A 27,064-nucleotide genomic window follows, 5' to 3' on the forward strand; every position below is an offset into this window, starting at 1 on the left:
TAGAAAATAATACCACCGTGAGTGTAGAATTCACTACCTTTGCTGAGGTCACGTACGCTAGGTGTTTCCAAAGAACTCTCTTTGTTGGATTACATTTCCAATGTCATTCTATTCTAGAAACTGATTTGCGTTCAAGTACCAAGCCCAGGAAAGACTTTGGTTCAGGGTCCTAATTTATTGCTCCTGCTCTGATTTGGTACTCCAGATACGGTGGCTTGCAGAGTTTTGGGTTGTGTATAGGATAAGAATGAGGACTTCAAAAGAATTGGTCCAAGCACTACGTTTGAAGGCAGTTTCACCCAACAGCCCAACTGTGTGGCTATAAAATTAACAATAGGTGAAAAACCAGTCATCTTGACAAATTGTCACCTTGTGTGTCTCATGTTGGGCAATAACAAAGGGGCAGGCAGTGGAAGGATCTTTCACTCTGATGGATAATCTTGTGGAGAGCCATCAGAAGAAGTATTGCATTTGGCTCAGGAGCTACAGAAGAAAAACTGTCTAATGTTGGGCACACCAGTTGTAGGCCCTACAAATGATGATCTTCCTTACTTTGAAGACGATCTGTGCAGTGCAGGGCAACACTGTTGTATACTTGGACGTACATTAGAACGAACCCTCACAGAAAACCCATCAGGTGGAGAAAAGGGCCATGGGAGAGCCTACAGTGCCCTCCCATATTTTATAGTTATCTTCCTTTTATAATGCCAGTTTCTGAGTCACACTCTACCATCTGGCTTTTCTCTATTTTCCATCTGAGTAAGCAGAATGAATATGTTAAAATCTCTGTTGTTCAAGTGATAGATTTAGCACGTTTTCATCACAATTAAGAAACTGTCTTGAGACCTTACTCCAGTAACTGAATAATGAGTTGGTCATAAAAGCTATACTAATCCTTGGGGAAAGTGAACAAATTATAATGATCAGCACTCAGTAAAATTGTGTGGTAGCACCTTAAAAAAAAAAAAAAACAAAAAAAAAAAACCTAACAAGATAAGGAGCTGGAATAGAATAGAATTTTTACATGTTTAATTATAAATCATAATTTCATTCACTTCTTATTTGATAGAAACAGTTTTAGTTCACTCTAGTTTTCTTTTTAGTTTAGGGAGAAACAAAGATTTATTGTCTAGAGGAACTAGAATATCTGTTCTTATATTACATGTATCTTTCCTTTTTTTAAGTTAATTTGTTTTGAGAGAGAGAGAGAGAGAGAGCATGAGTGGGGGAGAGGCAGAGAGAGAGAGAGAGAGAGAGAGAGAATCTTGAGTAGGGACTCGATCCCATGAAATCATGACCTGAGCTGAAATCAAGAGTCCAACGCTTAACCGCCTCAGCCACCCAGGCGCCCCTACATGTATCTTATCTTTCTGAATTGTATTCTTTGCACTGACTTATGGGAAGGAAGTGTGGGTTCCTTCATTGTTGACTCCCTTTACTTCACTGAATGGGTCTTCTAACTGAGAGCACAGTCAAGATCATTGTTCCCTGAAGGATACTTTACTTGTAGATGGTTGAAAAATATTTTTAAAACTTATTTAAAATTAAAATTAGTTAATTAATTTCATTAATGAAATTAGATATAAAAATAATTTTTTTTTTTTTAAATTTTTTTTTCAACGTTTTTAATTTTTTATTTTTGGGACAGAGAGAGACAGAGCATGAACGGGGGAGGGGCAGAGAGAGAGGGAGACACAGAATTGGAAACAGGCTCCAGGCTCCGAGCCATCAGCCCAGAGCCTGACGCGGGGCTCGAACTCACAGACTGCGAGATCGTGACCTGGCTGAAGTCGGACGCTTAACCGACTGCGCCACCCAGGCGCCCCGATATAAAAATAATTTTAATGTATTTTCATATGAAACTTCGTGTTCATAGTTGGCGAATGGCTCATTTTGTTAGAACAAAATAATCGTGCCTGTTAACCCCCTAGTTGAAGATTACTTTATGTGTTTCATCTAGGTCTTAGAAAATGAAACTGATTCCTGCTGGAAGGAGTTTGAAATCACTTCACTGAAGTTAGAAGAGCTTGAGAGTGATGTAAAGAAGCCCTTTATACGCGACGCAAGAGACAGATTAAAAGAAAAAGAAAGAGAGTTTCAGATGACTCTTAATACCAGGTATAATTCTGAGATCTATTAACCCTGCATTTACTAAATTTATGAAATTTTAATGCTATTTTAAGCTAGGCTAGTACTATATTAAGTATTTTATTTGGTTGCTAACTTGAGGGCCATTTTACTGATGAGGAAACTGATACTCAGGGAGGTTACATAACCTAACCAAGCCTCCCCACTGGCCAGACATTTAGGTGGAATTTGCACTCTGTTGAGTTCCAAAGGCCGTGGCTCTTCCCCCTGATCTGCCCTTGGGCATGAATTTGGCTATGTCACATAACTTCTCTGAATCTTGATTTTCCCATTTCCAAAGTGAGAGTGCTGTTATTATCCCCTATACATAGGATGTGTTTCCCCAGGACATATCCCCACTTTACATAGGAGGAAACTGAGGCTCACAGTCATATGTTATTCGTCAAAGGTCACACATTTCATTCTCACATTAGTAGAGCCCATTTCTTTGAATTCTGTTATATTTTCACTAATAAAATAATTAGTGTTTATAATGACATTTCTTTGTCATCCAAGGCAAAGTTAAATTACATTCACCATTTTGCACTTCAAAAGGTTAGGAAAGGCTCAGTATGTTTTACAACAATTTTCCATTCAGTGCGGTTTCTGTTAAGCTATTATGAATATGTGGATATAGCAAACAACTCATTCTTTGGCATTTTGGATCGCTGGATTTGGGTTTTTTTTGTGTGTGTTTTTTGTCTTTCCTGGGTTTGGGTTTTAATCTGATAATCTGCACATATCATTGTATGTATTCTTATTGGGTAATTATTTTTTGTTTGTAGTTAAACAATGGCATTAATATGTTTTATAGACTACCTTTATGGTGCCTTTTCCCATTATGTCTGGGTTTATTTTTCACCCAGAATGGAATCTTTGGAGACTGCACTGAAGATTGTGTTACCTGTGGAGAAGGAATCACTTCTCCTCTGTGGCTCAGACCTGCTCCTCCATGAAATGGCCATTCAAGAATTTCATCTCATTGATGCTGATGGCATTTATCAAAACCTGAGGGTAAATATAAGTTTTCCCAGGCACTCATAGAATAAATCAGTTCTTCAGAGATTTTTAATTATACATCAATAGTATATAGTTAGACGATAAGCAATGGCAGAAAGTCTTCAATAATTTAGACTGATTTATTTCTCATCTCTTTTATTCCTCACAAATTTGAAAGTAGGTACAGTGAAGTTAATAGTTAGGTATTTTCTTTGAATTCAAAATGAAGGTCTGCTTATGAATATCTTCTCCAATGACTGAAATCCTAAGTATTGTATTAGACTCGTGTGCATTTTCTACAGTTTACTTATTCCAGGTCTCATTTGAAATAAAAAATATTTAAGTTTTATGTTTCAGATTATAAACAGATGTCTCCACAGTTTAATCTCTATTTTCACTGGAGCGGTAGATTTATATACTTGTTTTCTTTTGGGGATTGAAACATCAGAAAGGTTATCAGATCATGAAACAGATGGGCTCTGATTGTTTGTGATTAAAATGTTTCCTTCTGTGGACCCTGTCTGACTTGGCAGACCCGGGAAGTGGTTTTTCCAGATGCAATCTAGTCATTGGGAGTTTAGGTGCATTGCTGATGGGCAGTCTCTCTTTTTCTCTGCCTCAGTCTTTTTGGCATTTCTTACTTTATTTTAGAATATCCAAGATTCCATCATAAAACAGATTGAAATATGTAATAATTTGGAACAGTGGGGCGACTTTGCATTGAAAGAATTACACCCACTGGATCTCCATGCAACAAAGAATATTATACTGAAACACAGAACACAACTTGATGAAACGAACCACAAAGTACAGAGTTGTAAAGATGCCCTCAAAGCTCTGGAGGACTTTCTGGCTTCTCTGAAAACAGCTGAACTCCCTTTTGAGCTTGTTACAGACCTGTCAGCCTCAGATACACAGGTGGTACCAGAAAACACTTTGACAATAGAAAATAAAGAAGGAGAAACCAATCTGATGAAGGACAAGGCCAGACATTTGGATGAACGTTTGAAGATGCTTGGTATAAGCTTTAAAGATGCTGAACGGGGTGACGACACCTGTGAAAAACTTGTTGATGCTTTGTCCAAAAAGTTATTTGAGACACATGGCTATGGCGTGCAGGAGGAGTTCACTGAAGACAAGTTACTAGAGACTTGTACTTTCAAAAATAATGAACTCCTGAAAAATATTCAAGATGTGTACAATCAAATCAGTAAAATCAGTCTTAAGGATCCCACTGCTCCAGCTGTGAAACAACGGTAAGTCTCATGTCCGTCGATGACCCCATGCGGGATGATACTCCTCTGTATTTTCAGTATGTCTTAGGTGAAAGAAATTCTTTCTGTGTCTTTCTACTTCTGTTCCATCCTGCTCTATTCAGTGTTCAGCATGCTTTCCTGTAGGCACTTCAAGCTTTCCTTTTGTTGACAGTGTGCCTTTACAAAATGTTATATGATTTTTTTCTCCCTAAAGTGTACATTTCATGGACAAAGGAGTAATGAGATAAGATGCATGTAAAGTACTTGAGTTCCTTCAAAGTCCCTTTAGCGCTCTGGTCTTTATTACGGGGTTCTCATGATGAGAGAAGACCTAAAAAACTCCATACACGGGGTACTAAAGAAAGAAAGAGTGGTAAAGGATACGCATGCTATACCCTGTCCCTACTTGTTGCTGAATTATTTGGTCTCCTGCTCCCCTCCCAGCAGGATGGGGATGGGGACAGAGTGGGACGGCATGGGACTGGATGCAAGAGGTCAGCCAAGGTTAGTTTTGATTCTGGAGATTGAGCAGAATTGTGGTAAACTGAGGCAGGCAGGCTTTGTACGAGTGCCGTGATTTTAACTCTTGTGTTCAGAGCCAGCCTCCAGGTCCTGCAAGTGATAATGCTAGCAAGTTACCTCTGTGGCACTCTCCGCCCCTTTCTAAATCTTTCCCACATCCTGTCTCCTCTGCCCACCAAGTCCCTCAGGCTCAGTGCTCTCTTGAGACTCTTCAGTTGACCAAGCTCTTCCCTCTGAAACCGTCCTGTGCTAACGGTCTCAATGAGACTTTTATTCCTACAGTGCCCAGTTCTTAGTGAGGTGTTGAACTAGTTACTAATGTGTTATTTATTGTTAATAAATATTTATTCTTTCTTCATAAATAAGTAATAAATAAGTTCCATGTTAATTTATACATGAAAAACTATACATGAAAAACAAATATATATTGTTTTATATAAAACAATAAATTGCTTTAATTAAAAAAAAAATTTTTTTTTAACGTTTATTTACTTTTGAGACAGAGAGAGACAGAGGACGAACGGGGGAGGGTCAGAGAGAGAGAGAGGGAGACACAGAATCCGAAACAGGCTCCAGGCTCTGAGCTGTCAGCACAGAGCCCGACGCGGGGCTCGAACCCACGAGCTGCGAGATCATGACCTGAGCCGAAGTCGGATGCTCAACCGACTGAGCCACCCAGGCGCCCCAAATTGCTTTAATTTTTAATTTAGCTACCAATACAACAAATACGTGTTGTGTGCCGGGTACTATTTTAGGTACTGCAGATAGAGGAGTTAGCACAAAAGACAAAAGCTCTTGTTCCTGATGGAGTCTTATCTAGTGAGAGGAGTAAGATATTCAATATGTTTGATAGTGATAAAAGCTATGAAGAAAAATCGAACAAGGACGGAGGAGGGGGTTGTAATTCAAAAAGGGTCATCAAGGAGAGTTTTACTGAGAAAGTAACTTTTGAGTCACATGGGATGGATGAGAGAGCTGGCCCGGTGACTCCTGGGAGGAAGAGCCTTCCAGGCCGAGGGAGCAGTAGGTGTGAGAATGAGCCTGGCATGTTTGAGGAGAGGCAAGGAGTTGGGAAAGTCAACAGTGAGGGGAAGAAGTATGAAAGGGGATCAGAACGGGTGGGATGGGGGTTAGCTCAGGTAACCTGTGGGCCATGAGATAGCTTTGGCTTTTTCTTTGAGTAACATGGAAAGTCATTGGAGGGGTCCGAGCAAATGGAAATGATTTGTTTTTCACTGTAACAGGCTCTCTCTGGCCCAAGTGTTGAGAACGGTGTAAGAGTCAAGGGAAGATACAGGAAGTCTAGGTTCACCTATGGTAGTGATCCAGGTGAGGGATGATGGTAGCACGGACCAGTGTTGAGGTGGCAAAAAGGGCTAAGATTCTGGATAAATTCTTAAGATAGAGTCCACAGTTATATAGGTTATATGTACACATCGTACATAGCTTATAAGAAAGATTGGAGTCGAGAATGATTCCAAGCTTTGACTTGAGCAACTAGAAGAATGGAGTTACCATTAACTGAGATGAGAAAGAATGAAGTTTATCAGGTACTGATCAAGTGTGCTCAGTTTTAGAAATGATAGGTTCAAAATACTTATTTGACGTTCAAATATGAATGTCAACAAGACTCTTAACGACAGATGGAGTCAGGAGAAGGGGCTGAGCATTTAGAATGCCGTGTAGAGTCGTGAGATGGGTGACATTGCCCGCGGAGGGAGGTCAGACAGACAAGGGAAGAGGTCCAAGCTGTTTACTCCAGGCACTCCATGTTAAGAGAGCAGGGAGATGAGGAGGAACCAGAGAACGAAACCAAGAAAGAGTGGCCAGTATAGGACAGGGGAAATCAAGAGAGTCCTGGGGTCAAGTGAGAAGACCTTTCAACAAGGAGAAGTGGTCAGCTGTGTCAAATGCTGCTGACCCGTGAAGGAAGCGAAGGTTGAGAATGGAACGTGGGTTTAGCAACATGGAGGTTACGGAAGATCTTGGCAAGTAGTTTTGGAGGAGCAGGTGGAGAGTGAAATCCTTATGGGAGTGGATTCCAGAGAGAATTGGAAGAAAGGAGGTAGAGAAGTGAGTACCTGAGAAAAGCAATTTAGACCTGGGTGAATGGAGTTAACCCTTCCAGGGTTAGTTTGCAGATTAAAACCCTTAGGTCAAATGAATCCTTTTTGATGGGGAAGAGCTTTTTGTACACAAGGCAGAAATGCAACATTTCCTTGCACGTTCCTTTCTCCTCGGCCTCCTCTGCTCTTCCTTAGGAGCTTGCAGGGCACGTTCACCTGTCTCTTGTCCTTTCTCCATGTCACACTCTCCTTCCCGTTCGCACCCACTCATATTCTTTGTCTGGTTGCTCTCAGGTGCATATCTACCTTCTTTACAAGTGTGCTCACCACAGAAAAATGTCACTGCTTGTGGTTTTGTATATTTATTATGTTTAAAATACCGAATTATTATTCTGGAAATGCGAAGAGCCTGTGACCTCTCTAATAAGAGTGTGTAATTTTGGCATAATAGTTTGAGGGCAAATTAAAGTGAGAGTGCCTCCCCCAAATTGCCCTTATATGTGTTGAATCGGAGTGGCCAATCATCGGTTATCAAACTTTTCTCTTTCGTAATCAAGGAAAAAATCACTAATGAAACTGGATAAGGATCTAGATGAATATGAAGAAGAGAAGAAATGCTTGCAAGAAATGGTCAGTTCTCTTCCGCAGTTCAGAGACGGCCGAGAAAAATCGCTGAATCAACAGTGCCAAAATACGGCACTTTTGTGGGAGAATACAAAAGCTTCGGTCACTGAATGGTAAGGAAAAAAATCCCTCCCAAATCTGAAAAATTGTGTGTAGCACAATCAACTTTTTGAACTATGTTGAAAACACATCCCCATGGACCTAAAGGAGGAACAAGCATAAGCATTTCATACTGGAAGCTCCTAAGACCAATGTCTGGAGCAAGATCTGGAATCCTAGATTATATTGCCCAATGAATTTAAGAGGTTTATCTAAGAGGAATAACAAATAACCAGTGTATTTATTATTATTGTTATTACTCTACCTGTATTAGTTTTCTATTGCTGTTCTGTAACTAGTTACCAGCAGTTTAGTGGCTTAAAAACAACACAGATTTATCTTACAGTCTGGAGGCTGGAAATTCTGAAATCAAGCTGCCTTCCTTTCTTGGAGGCTCTAGGACAGAATCCGTTTCCTTGCCTTCTAGAGGCCTCCTGACTCCTACTACTTAACTTGCTGTGTGTCCCCTTCCTCCATCTTTTTTTTTTCTTTCTAAATGTTAATTTTTGAGAGATAGAGCATGCAAGCTGGGGAGGCACAGAGACAGCAGGGAAAGAATCCGAAGTGGGCTCTGTGCTGATAGCAGCAAGCCTGATGTGGGGCTCAATCTCGCGAATTGTGAGATCATGACCTGAGCCAAAGTTGGACGCTCAACCAACTGAGCCACCCTTCTTCATCTTTAAAGCTAGCCATGTGGTGTCTTCAAATCTTAATCTGGCTCTTTCTCCCCTCCTCTCATTTCTTTTTCTGTTGTCACTCTGACCCTCCTGTCACCCTCTTATAAGGGGCCTTGTGATGATATTGCACCCACACAGATAATTCATGGTAATATTCCTATTTTAAGTTAATCCTTAACTTAATCACCCCGGTTGGTGATTCTGCTGAATGTTCTCCATCCATGCCTTCTTTCCCTAACTCTCTGTCTGAAGGTAGAAGTGGTCAGGAGGGCTGATCCCTAGCTGACTGTACCAGCCAAGCCAAGGGGTCCAGTTAGGACAGGAAGTTACTAGTAGGAGATTTGAAGACAAGCAGAGAGAGAGAGGTCAAGGCGATCTTAACCCCCTCCCTTTCCAGCAGGTGGTTCTGGCAGCCCCTACTGGCAGCCTCCTCTCTGGCTCTGGCTTCCCCCTTTCCCCTGAGGCCGAGTGGTGTATCTGTTTTTCTCTAGTTCGTGTCTCGGCTCCCTGAAAGTTTCCCTTAACTCTGCCCGCATCAGTGGTCCTTTTACACAGAACTCTGTCTGAGGGCACCTCCTGTTTTCTACTGGAACCTGAATGTACAGTAGTTAAGATAAAGCCTGTCTGTGGTATTCGATCTAGTGTACCCTTTGATTTTGTAGAGGAAAGAAATTGAGGTCCAAAGAGGCTAAAGTCACATGACTGATTAGTGCCAGCCATAACTAGAAATCAGGTCTCCTAACTGCTTCATTATTTGTATTACTTTACTTTTTTCAAAGGGCTAACTCTAGAATGAGCAAATAGACATAAACAAACTGTGACTTGCTGAATTAGTATGGAAACAATCTCCAAGAATAGTGCTAGGGAGGCACTGTTTTCCAAGATATAGTTTGGTTAATGATGAAACTGAGATGCCGATTCCTTAAGATTATGAATCCTGTGTTTCTTCCTAGAGCTTACATCTGGTAATTTTTTTTTTTTTTTTTTGCTATTGAAGTAGTGAAAATCATAATCCAGTGCTTTTTTAGACCATCCATTTGCCAGATAAGTATGTATGCCATCATTCTTAGGTTAAATTGGTAAAACAATATGCGAAACCATGTCAAGAGGAAAAATCCTTCTGTAACGTATTAGTCGTTATTGCAGGATACTTACAAAGAGAGAGAATGGTTTTCCTATTCTTAGAGATTTACCTGTTTTACTTTTTTCTTTTTTTCTTTTTTTTTTTCCCATAGCCTTGACCAATGTGAAAGAGTTTTGGAGCTCTTAAAACAGTATCAGAATTTTAAAAATGTCTTGACAACTTTGATTCAAAAAGAAGAGAATGTCATCTCCCTTCAGGCTTCCTACATGGGAAAAGAGAACCTGAAGAAAAGGATAGCAGAGGTGAGTCCAGATTCCAAAGGGAACTCTACACCGTGGCCTCAGCAATAAAGAGGATATTATAAATGGAGTCATTTTTGAAACTCGGCTTACAAGAACAGTGGCCGTTTTACTAGATATCTAAGACCTTACTGAATTTATTACTAGGGCTTGAAAAAAACCCAGTCCCCAAGTTAACGCTAGGTTGCTTCTGTTTGGTTCTTGATACTATTGGTGTGGTTCTGCTGGAGTCTGGGGTCACCCCTGCTCCTACCTCTGTACAGTTTCAACAGTCTTTGCACTGACCTTCTGCCCAAAAGGAAACTGAGGCTTCATTTTAGGCTTGAGAGAATGAAGGTAGTGGGAAAACCCTTCTGTTATTAGTAGACAAAGGAATAATTATGTTTTTATTTATTGGCTTTCTGTAAAGGTGTGTGAGTGTATGTCCATGTTGTTCTATCTGTATTCATAGCCTAAGCAATCACAGCATATTCGAAGAAGAGTAACACTTTTGGACACTAGGTGTCATTATTTTCTGTGATTTTCTGTGGTTATCAACCAGAATGGCAGAAGAATGGAATCGTTGAAGGACACTGCCTGCTACACTATGTGACTGCACACCAGGAAGTTGCTTTTCCTAGCGGCTTTATGGTTTGATGAGAGAGAATCAACCAGATGCCTGCAGACAATTTAGTCTTTATCTAGAACTCTTCTCCCTGAAGCCGAAGGTTCAGGGTGCAGACACATGACCAGAGCTATAGATGAGGAATAGCCTTAGTCTGAGACCCGCTTTCTCAGACTCAGTTTCTTGGAACTGATCAATCACAGAGAGCCTTGTTTGGACACCAGTTGTACAATATGTGACTGTGTAACTGGTTTCCTATGAGATTTAAATGAGGAAGGCCACCAAAACCATGAGCAGACAGTGCTCAGAAGCAACCTGTCTGCTTCCATCCAGCAGAGGTAGCTTTGGGTTTTGGTTGTCTTGGGATCTAGACAGATCCTGTCATCATCCCAGGGGATTTAAAGAGCTGGGGGTTTTCTTGATTCCCAGTAAATTCAACATGACCAGCCTTACAAGATTGACCTCAACCTTGTGTCCCAATTTACATAGCTACTCTTCTGCTATGGCTCTGATGCCAGTTTCCCAACGTGTACTGTTGTGTCAGGAACAAAATCTGCCTTATTCACAGATCCTGAGTCCCTACCTTGTATACTGAACAGATATCTAGTCTCTCTTGACTTGTAACTCTTCTTGATTTGTGCTAATCCTCCTCAGTTCTGGAATCCCTGCCTTTGTCTCGTTAAGTGGAATCCCATTACCAATAGAAAGTCTTTCCTTTCCTGATCAGGTGAAGTAGCAACTGTAAAGTGCCTAGGACTTCATCAGCACCTAAATGAATGTTAGTCCTAATGGCCCACCCTGTGTATGGCTGTGAACACTCTCTTCTCGGGTATATGACCATTCCTCCTGCCACCTATAACTGTGAACTGTACTTTCTGGATAAGTTATTTATCTGATGAATAAAACTTACTTCATCACCCAGCAGCTGTGTTGGCTGGGGTGCCACACTTGTGGACCTGCCAGGTTGACCCCATCCTTTGAATGCTGGGTAGAGGCAGCCATGTTGTTCCCTGGGCCAGTTTGCTCTGGGCCTATGATGGGAGGGGCAGCCTGATGGTCTCTGAGTCACTTTTGGGTCATTCTTCTCCTGTCTTGAAGACTAATGCGTGCCTTCTGTTGAGATGGCTGGTTTATACCAATCTCCTTATGAAAGGGTCTTTTGGCCATTGTGTTAGTGTTCTCATTTTTTGGCAATATGGTATGAATATGGATAGACTGAGAATTTTCCAGATTTTTCACTTCTGCTTCCCTTTTACTTAGCAATTCCATCTTTGAATCATTTATGTTTTCTCACCTTTTACCGTAAGCAGTCAAGGAGGAGCCACGTCACATCTTCAGCACTTTGCTAAAGACATAGCTTCAGCTAAATATTCAATTTCATTGCTAGCTCGTTCTACCTTCCACAAAAACACAAGAACACAAACACAGTTCAGTCCAGTTCTTTGCCACTTGATAACAAGTATCGCCTTTTCTCCAGATCCAACATCATGTTCCTCATTTCTGTCTGCAACCTCATCGAAATGGCCTTTAGTATCTACATTCCTTTAGTATCTACATTCTGTTCATCATTACTTAGTTATTCTGTAAGAAGATTGAGACTTTCTCTCAGCTCTCCTCTTTTCTTTCTGAGCCCTCACCAGAATCGCCCTTAACCATCATTTCAGGGCAATACTGGCTTTTTCTAGCAGACTTCTCAAAAGTCTTCCAGCCTCTACCCATAACCCAGTTCTAAAGCCTCTTCTACATTTTTTGGTATTTATTACAGCAGTACCCCACTGCTCTGTACCAATTTCTGTCCTACTCTCTTCAGGCTGTAATGAAAAATAAAATACCATACGTTGGATGGCTTATAAACAACAATAATTTGGGGTGCCTGGGTAGCTCAGTTGGTTAAGCGTCTGACTTCAGCTCAGGTCATGATCTCATGGTTCATGAGTTCGAGCCCCACATCAGGCTCTGTGCTGACAGCTCAGAGCCTGGAGCCTGCTTCAGATTCTGTGTTTCCATCTCTCTGCCCCTCCCCAGCTTGCAGTCTGTCTCTCTGTCTTTCTCAAAAATAAATAAACTTTAAAAAACTTTTTTTAATAAAAAAAATAAACAACAAAAATTTATTTCTCACAGTTCTGGAAGTTGAGAAGTACAAAAGCAAGGTCCCTGCAGATTTGGGGTCTGGTGGGGGCTTGCTTCCTGGTTCATAGATGGCTGTCTTCTTGCTGTGTCCTTAGATGGAGGAAAGGGCAAGAGAACTCTCTAGGGTCTCTTTTATAAGGGCACTAATTCTATTTATGAGGGCTTCACCCTCATGACCTCATGCCCTGCCAAAGGACCCACCTCCAAATACCATCACTATGGGGTTTAGAACAACAGCCTCTATGGTTTCTTATTAACTAACATAAAAATGTATAGTTTCTTATTTCAACAGCAATTTTATTTCATTTTTTAACTTCTAACTTTGTTTTGCCTGTCACAACAAAGTTTATTATGAAAATAGGCTGGTATGGATAAGGACAGATCAACAGCAATTTTAACCATGGATAGATCAAAGAATGAGGACTTTTAATAAATTATTCCTGTGCATAATATGATTTCACATATGCAAAATATATAGTAATAATGTAGTTCATTTAAACATGTCCTCATAAATGGAAGCTAGTATAATAAAGTTTAATTTTTTATTATTTTAAATAATGCTGTAGGGTGGAAAAGAGTTTTCATAAATATGAGAGAGTAAGGTTTACAGTAACGTACAGAGAACTCATAGAAATTAGTGAGTAAACCACTGAGATCCAAGTGGATATTTGTGCATAGGAAACAAATTGGCAATTGTGAAAAAAAAGAGACATAGTTGAACCTCATGAGTAATCAAAGGAAACCAAAGCTACTCCAAAATACCTCTGTTGGCCTTTTGTTAGTCAGTGAGATGTCTACTCTTTATGTTGCTGGTCAGAGAGCATATTGACACTACTCTTTTGGAAAACATTTTGACAGTATTATTCAAGATCCTTGAAAATACACCTCCCATTTGACCAAATATTTTACTTCTAGGATTAATCTTAAATATGGAAGATTCTTAATACCAAAGACATTCCTTGCAGTACTTTAAAATGTACTAATTTCTGGGGCGCCTGGGTGGCGCAGTCGGTTAAGCGTCCGACTTCAGCCAGGTCACGATCTCGCGGTCCGTGAGTTCGAGCCCCGCGTCAGGCTCTGGGCTGATGGCTCGGAGCCTGGAGCCTGTTTCCGATTCTGTGTCTCCCTCTCTCTCTGCCCCTCCCCCGTTCATGCTCTGTCTCTCTCTGTCCCAAAAATAAATAAAAAATGTTGGAAAAAAAAAAAAATTAAAAAAAAAAATAAAATAAAATGTACTAATTTCCTTCTTTCTTCACTGGCCAAACCATACCCCCCTCCACTCCAATGACTGACTTGCCTCAGAAGCTGGAAAATCCTGAGGCCAGCAAAATTGGTTTTATTTGCAAATAAGAGTACCATGTGGCTTTGAGGTTTTAAGTAACACTGCTACCACTACTAAAAATGATAACGGTGATGATAGTAAAAGCTTCGGCCATTGATGGCTTGGCCATCGTGTGCCAAGTTCTTCACACATTATTGTATGGTTTCATTCCCAAATAATCCTGCAAGGGTTAAGTATTAACCCTGTTATATTGATGAGAAAACCAAGGTTTAGAGAATTTTAGAAGTAACTGTAGGGTTTGTAACGTTATCAAGATGGTGTTAAGAATGAAGAACAAAGGAATTCCTCGCCCCACCCTGTCAGTTTTCCCGATTTCTTGTGGGATTGTCAAAGGAGATGTCTACTCAAAAAATAAGAACTAATGGTATTGCTTTATTATAAGTTGCGTGAGTGCCCAATACCCCAGCAGGTTCTCTGGGAAGATGTGGTTCAAGCATCAGGCCAGCCTAAATGCTTACAAGGCCTTTTTCTCCTCCAGATCGAAATCGAAGTCTTAGAATCTTATCACAGAGTAGCTCAGATATGGATACAGGGACCTGGGTTCTTCATCTTATGTGAAGATAGGTTCATAATGCTGGTCTCAAGGATTTACCTGTTAAATGATAAGAAGCAGAAAAAAGAACCATATCCACATATTGTATTTCTCAGGCACGCTGATCCTGCTTACCAGTAACGTCTAATTTATGTCTTGGAATTTGGACAGATTAGCATCTTCCTCTGTAACCAAGGCAAAAAGTGAGGATAGAGGTTAAGTGACTTTCCCAAGATTATATGGCTGATAAATGGCATAATCATGATTTAATCCCAGATCTGTGTGACTACAAAGTCATGTTTCAATCATCATAATATTGCCTTCTCTGTAGATGTTTGAAATACATATATGGCGGAAATAAAAATTAACTTTGCATTGTCTCTTCCCCCTTTCTCATCTGTAGAGGTTTGGTCACAAAGGCATTTTAAAAATTGATAAAATCACTAATTCCCTTTATGAAATGTATAAGAGCCTAAGCATTTATTATTATATTGAGAATCTTTTAGTATGGTATCTGGCATATGAGCAGTTTACATATTTGCTGGAATAATATGTTACTTTGTGATGTAAAATTATATTTTGTGATGAATTACATACCGTCTTCAGAAACAATCCATTTCTGTAGTATGTATTTGTAGTGTGATCCTTTGCACCAGTGGCTGAAATATGATATCACTGAGAACTTTTGTCTTTCAAACCATAGAAACCTGGATGTTTATCTAGGATATGGGGCCAGATTTCCACTCTCTTTAATGAAAGACAGAAGTGCAAGAGTAAGACTAAAGGCTAGAATGTCAGGGGACCATTCAAGTTTGGGAAAAGACAGAGTGAGCCTACTTTCCTTTATTCTACCCTTTCAATGTATTGTGGAACAAAACCCACAGTTCCTGTCAGTGCTAAAGATACCCTCTCCTGCTCTTTCTTTTTTCTTCACCCAGTGGCGGCATATGTCAATGTAACAACAGAGTTCTTTGAATGTATTGAAAATTATGCCATATAATTGAACAAATTATTTTTCCATTTAATTGAACAAAAACGTATTATGCCCATTGCAGAGGCTTGTGCCAGGAGGAAAAACACTGGAGTTTGCAATCAGCTTTGAAGATGTATCAGTCAGCATCCAGTCAGGAGACAGAAACACCTCCCCCCCCCCCCCACCCAGTAATTTTTTTTCTATTTTAAAATTTTTATTCAATTATTATTATTATTATTTTATCTTTCTTTTTCTTTCTATAATTTATTTGTTAGCATATAGTGCAACAATGATTTCAGGAGTAGATACCTTAATGCCCCTTACCCATTTAGCCCTTCCCCCCCTCCCACAACCCCTCCAGTAACCCTGTGTTTGTTCTCCGTATTTAAGACTCTTTTATGTTTTGTCCCCCCTCCCTGTTTTTATATTCTTTTTGCTTCCTTTCCCTTATGTTCGTCCGTTTTCTATCTCAAAGTCCTCATATGAGTGAAGTCATATGATATTTGTCTTTCTCTAATTTCCCTTAGCATAATACCCTCTAGTTCCATCCACGTAGTTGCAAATGGCAAGATTTCATTCTTTTTGATCGCTGAGTAATACTCCTCAGTTTTTATTATTTTAATTAAATTTTTATTTTGAGATAATTGTGGATTCACATGCGGTTGTAAGAAATTATACAGAGAAATCCTGAGTACCCTTTACTGTAAGTTTCCCCAATGTTAAATCTTATAAAACTACGTAGTACAATATTGCAGTCAGGACGCTGCCATTGATACAGTCAAGATCAAGGATGCTTCCATCACCACGAGGATCCCTCATGCTGTCATTTTATAGCCCTACCCTTTTTCCTCCTGTACATACACATACAGTATGTAACTTGGGAATTGGCTATTTCACACTCAGCATAATTCTCTGGAGATTCACTCAGATTCTTGCATGTATTGGTAGTTTGTTCCCTTTTCTTGCTGTGTAGTTTTCCATGGTATGGATGTAACCACAGTTTGTTCCATTACTCGCCGCTGAAGGGCATCTGGGTTGTTTATAATTTCGGGCTATTACAAGTAAAGCTGCTATAAACACATTCATATATGGGGTCTTTATGTGAATGTAAGTTTTTATTTCTCAGGGTTAACTGCGTAGGAGTGCAGTTGCTGGCTTGTATGTTAATCGTGTATTTAGTTTTTAGAGAAACTGCCCAACTGCTCCCACCAGCATTGTGGAATGATCCAGTTTCTCTGCATCGTTGCCAGCATTAGATGCTGTCTCAATTTTTTTTTTTTTTTTTAACTCATGCTGATAGGTATGTAGTGGTATCACATTATGGTTTTAATTTGCATCTTCCTAATTGCTAATGGTATTGATAATCTTTTCTCGTGCTTCTTTGCCATCTGTGTGTCATCTTGGGGGAATTATCTCTTCATATCTTTTGCTTATTTACACTAATTAGATTTGTTTTGTTTTGTTACTGTTGCGTTTTGAGCATTCTTTTTATGTTCTAGATACTAACCGTTTGTTAGGCGATTTGCGAATACTTTCTCCTAAACTGGAGCTTGTCTTTTCATCCTCATAACAGGGTCTTTTGCAAAGCAAAAGGTTTTCATTTCAGTAAAGTACTGTTTATCGTTTTCTCTTTTCATGCATTGTACTTTTGGTGTTAAAATCTAAGAGTCTTCGTGTAGCTCAAGATCCTGAAGATTTTCTCGTATTTTTTTTCCTAAAAGTTTTATGGTGTTATGATTTACACTTGAGCCCGTCATCCATTTAGAGTAAGTTTCTATATAAGGTATGAGACTTAGGTCTGTAGATGTCTAGTTGCTCCAGTGCCATATATTGAAAAGGCTCTCTTTCCTCCATTGAATTGCTTTTGCACTTTGTCAAAAATCAGTTGGGCAAACTCTTTGGGTCTCCCTCCAGTTCACTGTTCTTTTCCATTGATCTATGTGTCTATCTCTTTGCCAAGACCACATTATCTTTATTACTGTGCCTCTATGATAAGTCTTAAAATCAAGTAGACCAATTCTTCCTACTTTCTTCTTCTTTTTCAAATGTTTTAGGTCTTCTAGTTTGTTCAGCATGCCATATAAATTTTATCTATCTATCTATCTAAGGGAAAAAGAAAATTCAGGGAACTTACCACCAAATTGGTGTTCAGGAGCTGGTCTTGAACTCTCCACCTCTTGAACTCTCTCTCCACTTTTCATTCTTACTAAGTTTGTTTCTTATATGATATCCAGGGATTTTAGTTGTACTTAATAGGAAGAATAGGGAAAATTATGTCTACTCCATATTTCCAGAAATGGAAGTCCCCTGCAGTGTATACTTTTTTAGGTGTTTGCCTATCAGAAATCTATTTTCAATTTTATATTGTTGTTAAAAATGCTCAGGTAAGACTGGAAAGCTGAGTGAAACATTACATTCGTCAACACTCACATTTTATTTTGTAGTTTAAGACCATCGGCCTTTTGATAATACAGTATTTTACCTTCCATGTTAGTAATGATATTGGGGGTTAACAAATGGTGCTGGGAGAACTGGACAGTAACATGCAGAAGGTGGAAACTCGACCACTTTCTCACACCATTCACAAAAATAAACTCAAAATGGATAAAGGACCTGAATGTGAGACAGGAAACCATCAAAACCCTAGAGGAGAAAGCAGGAAAAGACCTCTCTGACCTCAGCCGCAGTAATTTCTTACTTGACACATCCCCAAAGGCAAGGGAATTAAAAGCAAAAATGAACTATTGGGACCTCATGAAGATAAAAAGCTTCTGCACAGCAAAGGGAACAATCAACAAAACTAAAAGGCAACCAACGGAATGGGAAAAGATACTTGCAAATGACATATCGGACAAAGGGTTAGTATCCAAAATCTATAAAGAGCTCACCAAACTCCACACCCGAAAAACAAATAATCCAGTGAAGAAATGGGCAGAAAACATGAATAGACACTTCTCTAAAGAAGACGTCCGGATGGCCTACAGGCACATGAAAAGATGCTCAACGTCGCTCCTCATCAGGGAAATACAAATCAAAACCACACTCAGATATCACCTCACGCCAGTCAGAGTGGCCAAAATGAACAAACCAGGAGACTATAGATGCTGGAGAGGATGTGGAGAAACGGGAACCCTCTTGCACTGTTGGTGGGAATGCAAATTGGTGCAGCCACTCTGGAAAACAGTGTTGGAGTTCCTCAAAAAATTAAAAATAGACCTACCCTATGACCAGCAGTAGCACTGCTAAGAATTTACCCAAGGGATACAGGAGTACTGATGCATAGGGGCACTTGTACCCCAATGTTTATAGCAGCACTCTCAACAATAGCCAAATTATGGAAAGAGCCTAAATGTCCATCAACTGATGAATGGATAAAGAAATTGTGGTTTATACACACAATGGAGTACTACGTGGCAATGAGAAAGAATGAAATATGGCCCTTCATAGCAAAGTGGATGGAACTGGAGAGTGTGATGCTAAGTGAAATAAGTCATACAGAGAAAGACAGATACCATATGGTTTCAATCTTTTTTTTTTTTTTTTTTTAATTTTTTTTTTTAACGTTTATTTATTTTTGAGACAGAGAGAGACAGAGCATGAACGGGGGAGGGTCAGAGAGAGTGGGAGACACAGAATCGGAAGCAGGCTCCAGGCTCCGAGCCATCAGCCCAGAGCCCGACGCGGGGCTCGAACTCACGGACCGTGAGATCGTGACCTGAGCCGAAGTCGGCCGCTTAACCGACTGAGCCACCCAGGCGCCCCCATATGGTTTCACTCTTATGTGGATCCTGAGAAACTTAACAGAAACCCATGGGGGAGGGGAAGGAGAAAAAAAAAAAAAAAGGTTAGGGTGGGAGAGAGCCAAAGCATAAGAGACTCTTAAAAACAGAGAACAAACTGAGGGTTGATGGGGAGTGGGAGGGAGGGTAGGGTGGGTGATGGGTATTGAGGAGGGCACCTTTTGGGATGAGCACTGGCTGTTGTATGGAAACCAATTTGACAATAAATTTCATATATTGAAAAAAATGATATTGGGGGGCACCTGGGTGGCTCAATCAGTTAAGTGTCCAACTCTTGATCTTGGCTCATGTCATGATCTGACAATTCATGGGTTCAAGCCCCACATCGGGCTCTGTACTGATGTTGCAGAGACTGCTTGGGATTCTTTCTCTCCTTCTCTCTGACCCTCCCCGGCTTGTTCTCTCTCTTTCTCTCTCTCTCTGAAATAAAGAAAGAAAGCAAGAAATGATGTATTAAAGATATATTAGAGTTCTGTTTTATTCAGATGAGCATGGTTCTTCAACTTCCACAGATGATTACTGTTAGAGGAATCTAGGAACTGCCTTTTTTTATACTATTGAATGAAGGTTTTTGTTTTGTTTTGTTTTTTTGTAGACTGTTATTTCACCTGGACAGGAAACATGGCTTTAGATTATTACAATTATTTCATCATGCAGAGTGGGAAGAAATTTTGGTGTAGGATTACTGGTAAATGAGATGGTTAGGATTCTAAAAACTTTTTATTGAGAAAGTGGGAAAATAACAACCTGCTTTAGAAAAGATAATGTACAAAGTACATATTAAAGTATTAATATAAGGTATTAATACAGAGTATCCTCTGTTATGATGTTGTGGGTTTTTTTTTTTTAAGTTTATTTATTTATTTGAGGTGAGGGGGAGGAGAGGCAGAGAGAGAGGGGGAGAGAGAATCCTAAGTAGCCTCTGCATTGTCAGCACAGAGCCCAATGCAGGGCTCAAACTCACAAACTGCAAGAGATTCTGCCATGAGCCAAAACCAGGAGTCCAACGTTTAACCAACTGAGCCACCCAGGTGTCCCTATGATATTGTTTTTAAGCTGAATAGCCAATAATAGAATTTTGGTTCTTACTAATTTTTCTATGTAAATCTATCAAAAATGTGTTAACCTAACTTTTTTTACAGATTGAAATTGTCAAAGAAGAATTTAATGAACATTTAGAAGTTGTAGACAAGATTAACCAGGTCTGTAGAAACCTACAATTTCATCTAAATAAAATGAGAAGTTTTGAAGAGCCTCCTTTTGAGAAAGAAGCTAATATTATTGTGGATAGATGGCTTGATGTGAGTGACAATTTAATTCACCAAAAATTCTCTTTGATAACAAATCGATCTTCTCTGTTGTATCTTTAGTATTTTTATCTAATTACAAAGTTCAAAAGGGTTCATTGTAAAAATGTTCAAATATAAAATTTATGACTTAGGAATTATTAATTTTACCTGCAGAGTTAGATGCTACTAACAAATGGGTCTATACACGCAGATATAAAAGCACATACGCAACTTATTTAAAATAAAGTAGTTAATATATTAACCATTTGTGCAGGATATTCATGCTCAACTATATATTTAATACAGTTTTAGTTGAGTAATAGTTATATTGTTATGAATTACAAATTAAGAATTTGTGTTATATTTTCATCTGAGTTTTTAAAAACACCTTTAATTTATTGCGGGTTAGAAATTAGGAAGACGTTGCTTTCAGTTGCCTGTAAGTGGCAGCAAAGTTGTTTTTTTTTTTTTTGTGGAAGAAAGAACTATGTTATGTGTTCAAGCACATTTTTTTGTTGTTGATAAATAAAGCAAATTGTTCAACAAGCAAAGGCAAATTTTTATTTTAAAATAATGTGTGACTGAAACAATGGTTTTCATACTTTTTTTTTTTTTTACCACTAAATGTGTTATTTCTATTTTTTAATTATGGCAGATAAATGAAAAAACCGAAGACTACTATGAAAATCTTGGTCGAGCTCTAGCTTTGTGGGACAAGCTTTTTAACTTAAAAAATGTCATTGATGAGTGGACTGAAAAGGTCCTTCGAAAAGTGGAATTACATCAACTGACTGAAGAAGAAAGAGAAAAGCTGAAGGTAATTTAACAGATAAAATGTATGCTCTTTTTGTACACAGTTGACATTGAATATCGAGCTTGCTTTCTTGAAGCAGTGTAGAGAAATCACCAAGAAATGTTTTATTTCTTTCATTATCCCTTGAGTGGGACCGCAATTCTCTTGTTTCCTTTGATATGTAGGAAGATGTTAGCAGGTATTATTAATCTGGGGTTCACAGACACCCCAGTGGTTAGTGGATAAAATGACCTTATATGGGAAAAATTGCATCTTTATCTTTCTGAATGTCTAATCAAAATATAATGTGTTTCAGTTATGAATATAGTCAACAAACATAGCAGGATGAACATTGTATGTGACTTTGTTATCAAGAAAGTAACAGGTATTTGGGGGTCATTATCTAGTTGTAACTATTACCCTTTTCACTACTTTGAAATTATGGCTGTGAGTAGGGTCACTGCTAGATCTTATTATTTAAGGTATTAATATAGAAACATACATATTACTATAGCATAAGTTATTTTTAATACTTTGATAACTGTAAGTCAATATAATTGTTTTCCTTTATATTTCTACATAATTTATCTTTTGTTTTTAAAATATTATTATGCATTCAAAAATAAATAAATAAATAAATAAATAAATAAATAAATAAATATTATTATTATGCAAAGGGTCCACAGGATTCACCAGACTATCAGAAGCATTGTATGGTATAAGCAACATTAATAACTCCTGGAAGACACCCCACCAAATGCATAATTTTTCCCAAGTGGGAACCCCTGTCTCAGGGGTTGGCAGATTTTTTTTTTTTAAGGGGCCAAATTGTAAATATTTTAAGCTTGTAGATCATTTGGTCACAGTTGTCACAATTGATTAATGCTGCTGTTGTAGCATAAAAGCACTCAGTCATAGATGGTACATAAATGCTTGAAAGTAACTGGGTTCCAATAAAACTTTATTTATAAAAACAGACTACCAGCCCTTAGACTATTAACCCCTGATCTAGATCATGAGTATGAACAACCTTCATAATTTGAATCAAGCAGTCTCTCCCTCCGAAAGATTAGAAAAAAATACCAGGCCGAGTATCAGAATCTTTATAGAGCTTCTTCTTCTTTTTTTTTTTTTTTTATTTTTTTATGAAATTTATTGTCAAATTGGTTTCCATATAACACCCAGTGCTCATCCCAACAGGTGCCCTCCTCAACACCCATCACTCACCCACCCCTCCCTCCCACCCCCCATCAACCCTCAGTTTGTTCTCAGTTTTTAGGAGTCTCTTATGTTTTGGCTCCCTCCTTCTCTAGCCGTTTGTTTTTTTTTTTTCCTTCCCCTCCCCCATGGGTTTCTGTTAAGTTTCTGAGGATCCACATTAAGAGTGAAAACATATGGTATCTGTCTTCAAAAAAGGCTAGTTTTTAAAACAGTAATCTCAGGTTTTGCCATTTGGAAAGAATTTATCTATTTTAACACTAGGAAGAATTTTTTTCTAATTGTTTGTTTATATATTATTCATTTGGATCATATAAAATCTCTACCTTTGTAGGTCAGAAAACATTCAAATATTGGCAATTATATGTGGTCCAATGTAACAGAAAAGTGTATGTATGTGCACATGAAGCCTTTACAGTATGCCAGGTCTAATGCTTCCCGTCTCATTTTTTTTCCTCTAATCTTTGTTATTTTATTCATTCTTAAATTCACATATCCACTTTTATACACTTGGAAAAGGTTTCCAGAAAGTGTAGAGATTTACGAGTTTCCTGTGTATATGATGATAGAAGTTATCATTTTCTAGGTGTAAATGAACAAGTTCCTTAAAAATGCCTTGAAATGCAGGTTGTTTAAAACTTTGAAGTTACGGACTGTAAACTGCCAGCCTGTGAGCCAAATTCTGCCAACAGTGTGTGTGTGTGTGTGTGTGTGTGTGTGTGTAGTGTGCTTGCACACGTGCGCGTGCACATGCGGGCACAGTTTATATGTACAGATGTATGACATGTTGATGTAGGCACTGCATTCTGGTATAGCACAAGCCTGGCCCCTCTCTGTCGTCTTCTAACTGGAATGCTTTGCTCAATTATAACATTTTCCTGGCTCATAAAGCCACTTGGGTTTGTGACTCCCAGGACTCGTTCAAAAAACAAGGGATTTGGGGAAATCCAAAGTTTCTCTCGGTTTCTGTATGTTAATAATCATAATCATGAGTACCAGAAAATAAGGTATAAGATAAAAAGGTATTATCCACTAATATTATGTTTTAGGAAGAGTTACAAGTCCACGAACAAAAATCTTCAGAGTTTTCTAAAAGAGTGGCTAAAATACAGTTTCTCCTTCAAAGCAGCGAAACGCCTCTTGAATTGCAGGTAAGAGAATTTTTATTTAACAGTTGCAATTAAAGCACTCTGAAGTAACTCATGTCCATAAACCAGCATTCTAAATCTTAAACCTAAAGTAAAATTAGGGGGCGCCTGGGTGGCTCAGTCAGTTAAGCGTCCAACTTCGGCTCAGGTCATGATCTAATGGCTTGTGGGTTCAAGCCCTGGGTTGGGCTGTGTGCTGACAGCTCAGAGCCTGGAACCTGCTTCAGATTCTGTGTCTCCTTTGTCTCTGCCCCTCTCCCACTTGCACTCTGTCTCTCTCTCTCTCTCTCTCTCTCTCAAAAACAAATAAACATTAAAAAATTTTTAAAAAATCATAAAGTAAAATTAGGATCATTATTTAGTTCATCTTTATTCAATTCCTATATTAAGTCCAACTGAATTTTTAATACTTGGCATAGTTGATTATGTTTGTTTAAAGTATATATTTTTTTAGTGTTTTAACTTATTTCCAGGCCTCTTGTGTGGAGCTGGAGATATTGTCATGCTTCTGTTTGAAGGAAGGGTTTCCTCTTGAGTGTCCTTTGGCCATAAGAAGGAGAATACGACTCGTGTGATTCTCTGTTTATTAATTGCTAGATGGAGGAAGCAGGGAGATGGACCAAAGTGTGATTTTCTGTTGTGTGAAGAGATTTGTTACAATTTTTATTTAGGTAGAGCACATGGTGGCTGAGTATGAGCTCTGGAGTCAGACTTTCTGGGTGAGGTCCCAGCTCTGTCATCAGCTAGCTTTATGATCTTGGGCAAGTCAAGTTAGTTAACATTCTAAAGCCTGAATTTTGTCCATCAGGTGCTTACCGCAATGCTGTTGTGGACATAATAAATGCTCAATAAATGCTGGCTATTTACTTTTCTGTATTTTTTTTAATATTTATTTATTTTTGAGAGAGAGAGAGAGAGAGAGACAGAGCATGAGCAGGGGAGGGGCAGAGAGAGAGGGAGACATAGAATCGGAAGCAGGTTCCAGTCTCTGAGCCGTCAGCACAGAGCCTGATGTGGGACCCGAACTACAAACTGTGAGATCATGACCTGAGCCGAAATCAAGAGTCAGACACTTAACCGACTGAGCCATCCAGGCACATTCCCCCCACCACCACCGCCCCCCCACCCAGCCCACAAATTAGTTTTTTAGAACAAAGACAGAATGTCAGTCTCAGTTTTTCATGTTATTCTTTTTGAAACAATTTAAATTGTATCAGTGATGTAGAACAATGAGGAATTAATTCAACGTCTCAACTCATTCTCTAGCAATGCAGTTGTCTTAAAATCTAGCGAAATAAATTTGTTAATTTGACTTCATATATATCATGATTTCAGGTCATGGAGTCCTCTGTTTTAAACAAGATAGAAAATGTAAAAATGCATTTAACAGGAGAATCCAACTGCTCTGCGCTCAGTGGCCATACAGCTGAGCTAAGGGAGGATCTCGACCAAGCCAAGACTCAGATCGGAATGACTGAGTCCCTGTTAAAAGCCCTGTCTCCTTCTGACAGCTTAGAGATCTTTACTAAACTAGAGGTATGTCCCAGCTGCTTCTCTTCTGTGGTTCAGATTTATTTTCACGCTTATTTCTGATGACTTTGGCCTCTTGAAGTTAATGAAAAGTAGTAACTATTCAAAAAAATGAAAGTTGGGGGAAAAACAATTTGTGTGTATTTAGTTGAATCGCTTTGAGGGCAGTAATTATTTGATGTTAATTTGTGTTGCAGTATACATTTACTGGCTAAGATAAAGTGAATCCACTCAACAGAAAAATCATCTAGATTTTTATAAAAACAATGGAGATCTATTCTACTATGTGTAAATTGAACGCATTTTGAGACTTAATGGTTGTTTGTTTATGTATTTAGGAGATACAACAGCAAATCCTACAGCAAAAGCACAGTATGATGTTACTGGAGAATCAAATAGGTTGTCTGACTCCTGAACTCTCTGAATTAAAAAAGCAATATGAAAGTGTCAGTGATTTATTTAATACCAAAAAAAGTGTTTTGCAAGATCACTTTTCTAAGTTATTGAATGGTAAGTTATTGAATAGTGAGTTATTGAATGGTGAGCGCATTACTGTTTTTTCTGGGAATCTTGAAGTATGAATAAATATTGCGAACATGAAGGCTTATCTAAACTTCACTGAGAGATGGTTGCAGAGATTCTATTTAAGGAAAAGGATTTATTTATGTACTTATTCATTTAGGATTTATTCACATAAATCTTTTGGGGGGAAGCACTCACTGATCTATACGCCTATCATATAACATCTATTTCTTTCAAGTCCCAAATCTTTATTTCATGAAGGAAGGTCACCAACATCCTCACATTCGACCTGCTCACTGTGGTGAGTGAGTCTGGCGAAGTGCCTGTGAGCATGCTGTCCCTACGAGTGTCTGTGGGGGTACTGTGTGCTTGGAAAGGAGGTCGGGTATAGAAAATATACCGTAATTACTTTTGAGAAATCTATTAACCTCCAAATTTGGCTTCAACTTATTACCACCTTACACAATGACTTGTTGTACACGTTATGTGAAGCGAGTTTCAAAGCCTCTCACTTTAACAAGGGGTCTAAAGTCTTCCTTGAATGGATATAGCTTCTTTTGTTTTTTCCTACAGATCAGTGCAAGAACTTTAATGACTGGTTTGGCAACATTAAAATGAACCTTAAGGAGTGTTTTGAATCATCAGAAACAAAAAAGAGTGTGGAACAAAAGCTGCAAAAACTTTCTGTAAGATATATGTAAATTTTAATCAAAATTTATCAAAGCTAACATACTAGAGGCATAGAACTGTATTTAACTAGATAAAATAATAATTACTTTGACTTGCTCGTTTCTCTACATAGAGATAATGTTTCCAAATAACCGACTTTTTCCCAAATTTTTGAAACTCCATATTTACGGGATCAGGGTGCAAGGCACTTAAGCAATTTCTGTTTTCACACCTGTTCTAAGATGCTGTTTAACAGGGTGTACTGGTGAATCCGGTTTTGGTAAAATCATATTTCATACAAAATAAAGGCTTTGCCTAATGTGGACTTGGATGTCCCTTGACTTTTCCTTTTGTTTTTTTTTTTTTTTTTTTTTTTTAGTATTTACTTATTTATTTTGGGGTTGGGAGAGAGAGAGAGAGAGAGAGAGACTCAGACTCTCAAGTAGGCTTCCCACTGTCAGCTCAAAGCCCAATGCCGCGCTCAAACTCACAAACCGCAAGATCATGAGCCCAAATCAAGAGTCGAACACTTAACCAACTGAGCCACCCAGGAGCCCCAAAGTCTCTTTACTTTCTTGAGAGAGGTCTCTTGACTTTCTGTTAAGTTTTTTCTGAGTAACATTTCTTTTAACAGTCTCATTTGGACTTTCATGTAGCTGGTCGGAGGGTAGTGGAGGGCACCTTGGAATAAAAGGTAATGTGCATGCAGGCATTTAAAATGCATATGGCACCTTAAATCTTCATCACTTTAGGCTAGATTG

The 27,064-nt window shown here is 38.7% G+C and overlaps 1 protein-coding gene across 1 annotated transcript in view; it reads left to right on the top strand.

Annotated features, from left to right (window-relative positions):
- SYNE2 (spectrin repeat containing nuclear envelope protein 2) overlaps positions 1 to 27,064 on the top strand; it is a 282,344-nt gene that overhangs the window by 77,545 nt on the left and 177,735 nt on the right. The window contains exons 27-37 of the mRNA XM_042943457.1: positions 1,961 to 2,118; positions 2,994 to 3,141; positions 3,778 to 4,382; positions 7,528 to 7,707; positions 9,606 to 9,756; positions 20,277 to 20,435; positions 21,079 to 21,240; positions 23,484 to 23,585; positions 24,918 to 25,118; positions 25,451 to 25,622; positions 26,208 to 26,320. Of these exons, the coding sequence (XP_042799391.1) occupies positions 1,961 to 2,118; positions 2,994 to 3,141; positions 3,778 to 4,382; positions 7,528 to 7,707; positions 9,606 to 9,756; positions 20,277 to 20,435; positions 21,079 to 21,240; positions 23,484 to 23,585; positions 24,918 to 25,118; positions 25,451 to 25,622; positions 26,208 to 26,320 (2,151 nt within the window). The remainder of the gene's footprint in view (positions 1 to 1,960; positions 2,119 to 2,993; positions 3,142 to 3,777; positions 4,383 to 7,527; positions 7,708 to 9,605; positions 9,757 to 20,276; positions 20,436 to 21,078; positions 21,241 to 23,483; positions 23,586 to 24,917; positions 25,119 to 25,450; positions 25,623 to 26,207; positions 26,321 to 27,064) is intronic.

This window comes from Panthera leo, chromosome B3, assembly GCF_018350215.1.
Source record: "Panthera leo isolate Ple1 chromosome B3, P.leo_Ple1_pat1.1, whole genome shotgun sequence".
NCBI classification, from domain to species: domain Eukaryota; kingdom Metazoa; phylum Chordata; class Mammalia; order Carnivora; family Felidae; genus Panthera; species Panthera leo.